The 10808-nt window shown below is 36.2% G+C and overlaps 1 protein-coding gene across 1 annotated transcript; it reads right to left on the bottom strand.

Annotated features, from left to right (window-relative positions):
- Window positions 1-1510: 1510 nt before the first annotated feature.
- On the bottom strand, window positions 1511-3727 carry LOC145566525 (uncharacterized). The gene has a single exon (XM_081625916.1). It carries the CDS (start codon window positions 3725-3727, stop codon window positions 1511-1513), a length of 2217 nt encoding a protein of 738 aa, XP_081482042.1.
- Window positions 3728-10808: the final 7081 nt, after the last annotated feature.

Here is a 10808-nt window from a genome sequence, read left to right as displayed (position 1 = left end):
CTAACTCTCTACATATATTATAGTCAATAGTTGGCTTAAGGTGGGTCTTGGGGAGTATGATACTATGATGATAGCCTTGGTGAGTGGTAGGGCAAATAGCTTTAGTTTTGTATCCATTGTTTGAAAAATTTAGGTTTATACAAACCTATGATAGGGAACCAAGAATCTTATGTTGTATAATAATTTAGGAGACAAAAAAATTTCAAACTTTAAGCCATCAGGGATTGTTATATATATCTAGAGGTAAGGTGCATTTAAAGGTATTTTTTTTCTCAGTTGAATGATTATTGGTCATTTAATCATCAAATGAAGAGCAAAAATTAATATTGAAGTAGTTAAGTGCACCGTGCACCCGATTGTATATAAAATATATCTATAAGCCATAAATCTCTATGTTGTTTCAATGATACTACAAGAGGGGGTAAATTTTATTATGACAAATTAGCCAAACTTTTTGCAGAAAAAAACAATAAAGTTTAAGGAACGCAAAAGTGCAAGAGAGATTTTACGTGAAAAACTCCTTGCCTTAATCAAGGAGAAAAACCACAACCACAAGGGATTTTAGGAAAAGACTCTTTACTAGAATAGGGCAATGGCCTATTACAAACTAAAGACTCTCACTTCAAGTTATTCAACAAACTCAAAGCCCCAAGTAACGAGTCCCTCAACCAGTTGTTCATCTCTTCTCTTTCTCTTTCTCTTTCTCTTTCTCTCTTCTCTTCTTCTAGCTTCAATCAAAGCTAAAACTAAGTTCACTCAAACTCCCCAATTCCCAAATTAGAACATGAAAAGATTAACTCTAGTATAAGAATATAAGAACACTCTAATTCACTAGTGTAGAGTAAGACCCTTACCTCAGCTTAAGAAAATAAAAGATGAAAATTATTTTTGAGCAAGGGTGAGTTACTCTAATTGAAAAAACTAGATATTTATAGGCTTAGCTTACTTAGCTTAGTAAAAACGCTTTTGTATTGCTTCAACTTGACGCCACTACTCTCAGTGGCGGATCCAGGATTTTTCGGGTGCTAGGTCACCACCGACTACTAATCAATAATTAATGCAAGAATATTAAAAAAAAAAGCTAATATTTTAAAAAAAAATACATTCCAAAAGTAATAAATATCCATATTACAACCAAATAAAGGAAATTACAATTGCTCTCTACGAGTTTTCATGTTTTGATATCGATCTATAATATCATTCATGTCAACATTCAAAAACATATCTCGCTCTATATAAGTAACCAAGCAATCATTCAACATTTGATCTCCCATGCTATTACGCAATTTATCTTTCACTTGCGTCATTCCTGAAAATACCCTTTCTACACTTGCCGTTGCAACGGGTAGAGTTAGAACCAACTTCAAAAGCAAGTACACTCGTTCATGGGTTTCATGCTTTCCCGTCTCAACAAGTTTCACGGAAAGCTCACTAAGACTCTTCAAATTCCAAAACCTCTCATCATTTCTCATAGCAACAATGAAATTATCAAGAGAATAACCAAAAAATTTCAATTCATACTTGGAAATTCATTAGGATAGAATTTTGCAAGTTGAATCAATTTACTTTTGTCAAATGAAGCTAAACGATTAGTGGGATTAAAGTAAGACATACATACAAGTAGTTCCTTACTTATCTCCGGGAATCTATTTTCCAATTCTTGTAGTTGAAGATCAATGACACTAAGAAAAACTTCAACCCGGAAATGATGAAGAGTTGTCACTTGTGGGCCATTACCTCTATACATTCTTCTCCCGGGAACATGATATCTCCCCTCCATGTTAGGAACCTCAATTCCATGTTTATCCATAAAAGAAGTAACTTCCTCCAAATGAGAATCCCATCCTTCATCTCTCAACTTTTGCAGATTAAACTTGGTTACATCGACCATTTCCATTGCATTTACAATATCCTGATCATGTTTTTGCAAATCCATATTCAACTCATTTGTAATCCCAAATATAGCAACCATCAAATGTGCCACAAATACAAAATCAAATGACATCAACAAGTGTGTGATAGATTGTGCTTTATTTGAATCAACTGTATCGGAAACTTTGGCAATGGAATCAAGCGACTTTAAGATTGTAGGATATAAATCAAGCACATTCAAAATTGTTTTAAAGTGAGACCCCCAACGAGTGTCACAAGGTCTACCTAAGCCACGTTCTTGATTCAAACCAGTTCCTGATTCAACTTCACCTAGGGATAATGCCTCAACAACTTGATCACCTTGTTTTTCTCGAAGAAATTCTTTCCTCTTAGGTGAAACTCCCACAAAGTTCAAGAGAGGTGCAAGTACATCAACAAATAGCCAAGCACAATCTGAATTTTTTTTAGCAAGGGCAACTTGTGTCAATTGAAGTTGATGAGCAAAGCAATGTACAAAGTTTGCTTGTTTACATTCATTCAATACTAAAGTTTTGAGACCATTGATTGAACCTTGCATATTACTTGCCCCATCATAGCCCTGACCCCGAACTTGAGAGAAAGTCAAAGAATACTCCATGAGTAATGACTCAATAGCAGCTTTAAGAGTCAAGGAAGTAGTATTAGCAACATGCACAACACCAAGAAATCTTTCACACACTTCTCCCTTTTTACCAACATATCTCAAACAAAGAGCCAATTGTTCCTTATCGGAAACATCGACAGACTCATCAGCAAGAATAGCAAACAAACCACCATTAAGATCTTCAAGTATTGCTTTAGTTGTTTCTTTTGCACAAGCATGGATGATATCTTTTTGGATAGTTGGAGAAGTAAGTTGACAATTACCGGGTGCCATTTTGAAAACAACTTTGGAGTATTCAAGATCATGTTTAGAAATAAGAGTCAATAGAGAAATAAAATTACCTCTATTCAATGAACTTTCTTTTTCATCATGACCACGAAAAGGTAGCCCCTGATGTAAAAGCCACCTAATGGTTGTGATTGAAGCCTCCAATCGCTTACGATAAGCACTTCTAGTTTCCGCCGTTTGCTTTGATAGAGCAGTGATAATACTACCCTTTTGTTGCTTGAATAACTCCATGGCAGTCACAGCTTTATGGTGAGCACTCATGTGTCTGCTTGCATGATCTCGAATTGTGTTTAATTGATTCCAAGCACGAAAACCATCACAAACAAAAGCATCACCTCCAAAAGTGTTATCATCCTTGAATAGATAGCAAATGAAGCAAAAAGCAGCATCTTTGGAAACACTATATTCCAGCCAAGAGCCCCAAGTATCAAACCATTTGACATTAAATCGACGCCTCTTAGTTCCGAAAAATGTTTGAGGATATTCAAAATCTTGAGGTTGGCAAGGCTTTCTTTGAAGGTATGTCCTCCTCACTAAATCTCTATCATCAGGATGAAAATCACTCATTTTTCTCCTTTGTCCCGGGTCTTGTGGAAGATTAGCAATATCATCTTCACTTAATCTTCCATTATCAACCCGAACTCTAGGACTTGAAGTAACTTCAGGAATAAATTGTCCATCTTCATTGAGAGTAAAGTTATGTGATGGAGAAGAATGTTGTTCACTTTCTTGATGTGGAGAAAGATTTTGAGGAGGTGGAGGAAGAGGATTTTGTGGTGGAGGAGGTGGAGGAAAAGGATTTTGTGGTGAAGGAGGTGGATCTTGTAAAGGAGGAGAAGGTGGAGGAGAAGGATTTTGTGGAGGAGGAGGACTTTGTGGAGGAGGGGGATTTTTCGGACCAAAGAAACTTGTGATATCACACATTTTTTTCCTTTTCATTCTGAAAATTAAGTTACATTAACAATTAGATTAAGAAAACCACAAATGCTTCAATTACAATCCACATATGCAATTATCTAAACTAATCAATTCCAAAAAAAAAAAAAAAGAAACCCTAAGTTCTAATATGAAATCATCAATTAATCTATTTTACTGTCAATTTATAATATCAATTTACAGGAAACAATTTATAATATCAAATTATCAATTTACAGGAAACAATTTCAATTCCTAAAAAAAAAAAAATCAGCAATTCAATTCCTAAAAAATCAGAAACCCTAACTCCCTAAATTGATAAATTATCAACAATTTCAAAAAACAATAGAACACACACTAATTGACGAGATTAAGTTACATAATCAACTCAATTAATCACAAATTCAAGTACTCAACCCAACAATTCAACAATTTGGGTATAATTTACAAATTTAAAAACTTAAAAATAAACTTACCTGGCAGCAAGAAGAGTTGAAGAGCACCGAGTGTGTGTGTATCAGTGTATGCGAATGGAACGACGGCGAGGCGGTGCGCCGGTGCGGCGGCGAGTGGCGACGTTCGGTGCCGGTGGCGAGTGAATCACGAAGAGCGAAGAGGGAGATAGAGATTTGAGAGTGCGTGTGTTTTGTTTTTGTTTTTGGTTTTTGTTTTGTTTCTTTTCCCCTTCCAGTACTGTCCGTGTTTTTTTAAAAAATTTAATTTTTTTTTTTTTTTGCTGCTAGGTAACGTGACCCACCAGGACTAAGGGTGGGTCCGCCACTGACTACTCTATATACCCACTATGCAAGTCATGTCCTAAAATCAGGACGTGATCCTCCTTAAGAGTATGGGCTGGAATAATTCATAGAGAGTAATCCACAAGTAAAGGCAAGCATAAACATATTTTATTTTAAGTGAAGGCAAGCATAAACATATTTTATTTTCGTAACAAACATCATGAAAAATGAAGAAAATAAAATCATTTTGCTTTTAAAAAGATAAAAATTAAAACCAACCGTTTTCCTAATTATAAGCTACTTATAAAAATATCTTTTAGACTTATTCCACACAGTTACTTAGAATATGAACTTAGTTCTCATATTTACATAAATCCTAAATCATAAAAATATTTTAGTGTTCATGTTTCTTTGATGAAGCATCTACTCTGATACTTTTGTTCATGTTACAGAACTTCTGTTCTCTAGTGAAACTTTTTCTCTAAAGCTTTGGTTCCCATAAAGATACTTCTTCTCAAGGCTCCAACTCAAAAGCACTAGTTCCTATGAGGGAACTCTTCTCTTTTGGATAACTTTGTCTTGTGCTTTCTTGTTTCTCATGGTACCTTTGCAAGACATCTCAATTCTCCTAGTTAAAGCTTTTGATCACACACTTAAACAATCAAACACTTATTAGTAATAAGTAAATAAGTTAAGGCTGAGTCATCTTCAAAATCATAAGGTGATGAGTGTCATTTATGACACTCATTTGATGAGTTTTTATGTTGTTTTTTTTACCTTCTTCTCATAGCTTTCTTTCTCAATAGATGCTTAATTTTACTCCTTTTGTCCTTAGTTTCCTTATTCTATCTTATTTTGTGTTTTTATGAATTTTCTAATGTAATCTCCTTTTTTTTTTCTTTACGTGGTTGTAGGTATTGTACGAGGTTCGGGTCTTGATATTGGTGGCTTACTAAGTTGGAAGATGCCTTTGGAGCAAGCTTATAGCATTGGGAAAGCTTAAGAAGTAAGAAAGTGGCATGCTCCAAGTTCTAGCTCTTGCGGTCTCAAGTAGCGCTCTTATGAAACCATGATGTCGAACCCATTGTCAAGTCCATTTGAATCTGCCATGCTTAGTGACTATCATAAGACATTGCATGCGCACATGAATAACTATTTACGAGCGCACAAAGCTACGAAGAACTTGAAGTAACCCGGAAGAGCGCGGGCGCGCAAGCCCCTTGGGCAGGCGCATCTCCCTGGTTTCCGGATTTTCTCAACTTCGATTTCTCGCCTCTTATAAATACCTATTTTAACCGATTTTTGAAGAGAGCTTTTAGACATTATTTTCATCATAATTTTAGCTTAATTGAGAGTTTCTCTCTCTAGTTTTAGGTTTAGTTTAGGAGTACATTTAGAGAGAGAAAGTGAGATATTTCAATGGTGATTTGAGAGATTGATGATGCAAGGGTGACAATTGTATTGAAGAACTTCTCTATTATCACCGATCATTTCTAACTCTATCTCATCTTATTGCTTTGTTTAATTTCATGTTTGTTTGATTTGGTTTTGATGATTGAATCTTGATTAGTGTAATTGTTCTTCATATTTTGTTGATTCTTGGTTTTATTTACTTACTTTGATTTGATGATGGATTTTAGTGAGTAGGTGCGTTGCTAAAGATTGGGGTTAACTTGTATGATTGATTGTGATTAATTTGGGAATTATGATTGATTGTTGAGATTAAAGTGATTAATGTAAGTTTGCATGTGTGTAGTTTGATTAGGCCTTGAGAACTATGCTAGATTGCATTGTGATTCCTAATGACATGACCACTTGATTTAGGATTTGCAATTGTTGATTGGTTTGGATTTTGATTCTCCTAGTTTGTTATTCATAGAGGAAACCTAGCTTAACGATTAGGAGATAGCTCTTGATTCCAATTGATAGCTCTTATCATTAGTATTCACAACTATCGATTGGTATGACCTTCCCAAGTTATTGTAATTGTCATGATTACTTGTTGATCCCTATTCCCTAATGTTTCATTTGTTTGCTTCTTTGTTTTGGTAGTTGATTAGTATTGGTTACTCTTTTCTTCACCCTTGACTTCGATCTAGCTGAGGCGTTAATTGGAAAAACTTGAGCATAACTGTTCTTATTGGTTCGACCCTTGACTTACCTCGATACTTGTATCTAGGTTTGTTAAGTGATTATAAATTTTGTTTGGCTCTAGGGAGGATTAGTCAACGACCTAGTTTTCCCTACGTCATAAGGCAACACTCTAAATTCTTCATTCTCAAATTCTACCCCCTTTATATTTAAGTTTACTTCAACTTAAGAGGGTACAAATAACTACCTGTTCAAATAATTTTTTTTTTTTAAATTTGGAGGAAGTCCAATATCTAAGATTGAGTCATACCTGAGGTGATTAGTCAATAGAAAGAGCACTTCAGGTATGGCTCAATTCCTTACACCATGCTTAGTTTCTTGGGAATCTAAGAAAAATAAACATTGTTGTTTAATCCATAGTCGAATCTAAATATGTAGCTACAGCTACCTGATGCTCTAATTTGTTGTGGATAACCAAGTACATGATTTTGTATTATTTTTTAATGTGTTTCAATCTGCTGTGACAACACTAGTGCAATATGTATTCTAAAGATTTAGTGCACCACTCAAGTTAGCACATCCACATTAAACATCACTTCCTAAAAGACAATGTGGAGTAGGGCAACATCAAATTATAAATCTTCCAAATTGAAAATGATATTGTAGATATTCTAACCATACCCTTGAGTAGAGAAAGATTTGAGAAAATGCGACTAGAACTTGGAATTATCAAGCTAAACTAATTATTCTTACAATTCCGATATATGGCATAATTGTAATAAGTATAAAAAGGGGGGGTTTTGTTGTGCAAAACATAACTGGTTTTTAATGTCGATAAAACTTCTAAAGGTTAATTTGTGTAACATTTCATAGCATGCGTGACTAAGTGATCGTGTGGAAGAAATTGATAATTTTCAAGAATGTTTTCAAAGTAAATGGGTTTCTTCAATATAGGACACTCACAAATGGACTATAATGGGTTTCAACATTAATATTAGTTAAAAAAGAAAATAATGCATCTAATAAATTAAAACCTTTGCTTTTAAAATGCGATACATATAAAAAGAAACGGAGGAAATATAAGTAGTTCAATTACCAATGCATGCAATTTAGACAGGCGGTTTCAAACAGGTGTTAATCAATATGGTTGGTTAAAAACAAGTGTTGGGTTGAATCTGAACAAGCCTTGGTTCAAAACAAGTGTTGGGTTGGTTCTAAACAATTGTTAAGTTAGCTCTAAACAACTATTTAGGTTGATACAAAGTAAAACAATCAACAAATCCATTGTAGATTCAATTACATACAAAAAAATAAAGAGAACCAAAAACTTTCTCTCTCTAAAAAGAGAGCCTCTCTCTCTAGAGTACTAGAGCCTTATCCCCAAAACCCCATCTTCTTCCACCGTCTTCCACCGTTTTCCACCTTTTCCCACTCATCCATGGCACCACAAATCTCTAATTCTAATCACAAAAGCTAAGATCAGTTTATAGTTCACAACAACCACTTTAATTTTTGAATTCCTTGTTATTGTCGGTGATACCACATCACATTAAATTCCCCTTTTTGTATTCCCCTGTTTCGTAGAAGATGACAATCATGAAATTCGCACATATGAATCGGCAACGCTCACCCTCAAGCGGTAATCCTTGTTTCCTTAATCATCTTGTACTGGGCAAGTTCATAGATTACAGAAGTTTTTCCCAGACCCGAATCCAAAAGTGGGTTTCCAACGACTGGATTACATTTGGGGAAATTAAAGTCCAGAAATTCGATAGTGTTTTCTTGATTCTTTGTGAGGACGTTCGTGATCGAGAAGCTATGCTACAACAAGGCTCCGCGGCGTACCAAGCAGCTCTCTTGGTCTTTACTCCTTGGACTCAGGGTAAGTCAATCACAGATGTGATTTTTGACGAGGCTACTATTTGGGTTCATCTTGATGAGTTACCTTTGAACCTATGTGACATTAATGTCGTTAATCCAGTGCTTACTATGGCTGGAAAAATTATGTGTTGTGAAGAACCTGTTCCAGGATCCATTAATTGTGTGGTTAAAGTAAAACTTCACATTCGTGTTTTGGAACCCTTATTATCAGGCTTTTACTTGGACCTTGGACAATCTGAGTTTAAATGGATTAATTTCAGATATGAGAATATGTTTGTTTTGTGCTCTAACTGCAATAGAGTTGGACATAAAAAGAATGCTTGCCCTTTGAATCTCTATAGCTCTGCTCCTTTTGCTGTTGATAAGAATGGGTTGTGTAAGCCTGCTAGTTTACTTTACCGTAATCTATCAAATTTAAATATTGGTCTGAAACGAATTGAAAAATACAGAACGACCATCGTGAATCTCAAGAACTTTTCCAAAAACTTTGTCCCACCCCAACCCCAGAGCAGTCACCCCCTCAAAAGACCCCGTGAGTTTACTACTACATCTTTCTCTCCCGTAAAAAAAAGGAGATCACAATCAGAGACAGCACACATTAACCTTACTCCAAATAAATCAGGCCAAACACCGAACCAACCTACTCTCTTAACCCACAAGCATTCCTTACACGATCCAAAAAAAAACCACCTTGGTCGAGAGTCCTATCAACTATCATCCACCAATACTACTACCCAATCAACTACCCAATCAGCTCACTCCCCTCGACCCTCGAGGTTCAAAACGAGATTATGCTTGCTTAAACGGCCAAATCTATTTAGTTCTTTGTCATTTTCAATGAAAAAGCCAGCTCAATGCTCTTCGCTGTCAGATAGGTTTATATCAGTCTGTTTTAAGAAGACATCGGCTTCGAGGTCTGCTATGAATTTTCTGTTCTATTATGAGAAAATAGGTTCGGAGATTGAGGGTACTAGTGGTTTATCTTGGCTCCCATTAAAGAAACGTAAAGGAATTGGTATTTCTTTTCCAGATCAGATGTCTCTCTCTGGTTCTTTTCCTGAGGGCTGGGTGGCCGCCCATTCAAGTCCACAAGGTGATAGATGAAGATTATGGCGTGGAACTGTAGGGGTTTGGGTCTGGCGGACTCCCCTAAAGTTCCTTACATCGCGTCCTTAGTCCGCTCTTGTGGTGTTGATATTATTTTTTTGGCTGAAACTATGGTATCTGTAGATTCTGTAATGCATAAGTTATCTTCTTTGTCATGTTCAGGTTTTGTTGGTGTTGATTCAGCAGGTCTCAGCGGTGGGCTTTGTGTGCTGTGGTTTGCCCCAATTCTGATTGACCCTCTCTTGGTTTCTTCGCATATAATATTGTGTCGAGTTGTGGAAAATTTGGTTATAAAACATGTTTTATTTCTGTATGGGGCGCCTCAGGTTTCTGATTGTATGATTGTGTGGTTGGAAATTGCTGATATTTTAGCTTCCTATCCGAATGTTGTGTTAGTTGGCGATTTTAACCAGGTTGAATATTTATCGGATAAGGTCGGAGGTAATCTTGATATTCCAGGTCGTCATGATTTTATACAGTGGAAATTGGACAATGGGTTACTTGATATTCCGTTTTCTGGACCTTCTTTCACCTGGACTAACGGGAGAACAGTTATGGACCCCACTTTTGAGAGATTAGATAAGGCATATGCTACTTCCCATTGGCTTCAGGATTGGCCGGCTACCTCAGTTCATCACCAGCCCATTTTGTTTTCTGATCATGCGGCTATTATTTTATGTGACTTTTTGCCTTCTGGTAGATTCAAACGTCCTTATAGAATTGAAAATTGGTGCCTACACTCTATGGACGTCGCTGCTATGGTTCGAAATACTTTTGCTGAACATATTCCTGGGTCTCTTATGTTTTCTTTGTCTAAGAGACTATGTGTTCTTCGTCATCGTCTACTAGCTTGGTGTGTTTCTCATAAAAAGGTGTGGGGCATTGATTGGAAAGCTTTGGTTGCGGATGTCACTAATGCTTCTGTTAATCTTGATTCACGGAGTAGTCGTTGTCTGTTTAGCACTTTTAGAATGGAAAAAGTAAAGGAGGTTGAAGTGGCTTTTCTTTTTTGGAGACAACGAGCAAAAGTGAAGTGGGATGCATTTGGTGATGAGCATTCTAGGTTGCTGTTTTCTGCAGTTCAGGCACGACGTCGGAAGAACACTATTCTAGGGCTTAAGGACAATGAAGGTACCTGGCTTTCGGATGCAGGGGATATTCGTTCTTTGGTTCTTAATTTTTACAGATCCTTATACAGTAAGAATTTGGATCGACCTCCTATTTCTCAATTCCCTTGGAATTCCCTTGACCTCCCTTCTTTGTCTGATAGACAT

This window comes from Chenopodium album, chromosome 11, assembly GCF_948465745.1.
Source record: "Chenopodium album chromosome 11, dcCheAlbu1.1, whole genome shotgun sequence".
In the NCBI taxonomy this organism is placed as follows: domain Eukaryota; kingdom Viridiplantae; phylum Streptophyta; class Magnoliopsida; order Caryophyllales; family Amaranthaceae; genus Chenopodium; species Chenopodium album.
Note: the sequence above shows the minus strand (reverse complement) of the source record. Positions and strands in the feature narration are given on the sequence as shown.

Bases quoted from the DNA above. Each gene is read 5' to 3' on its own strand.
- LOC145566525 (XM_081625916.1), bottom strand. From the start codon at position 3,727: ATGTGTGATATCACAAGTTTCTTTGGTCCGAAAAATCCCCCTCCTCCA.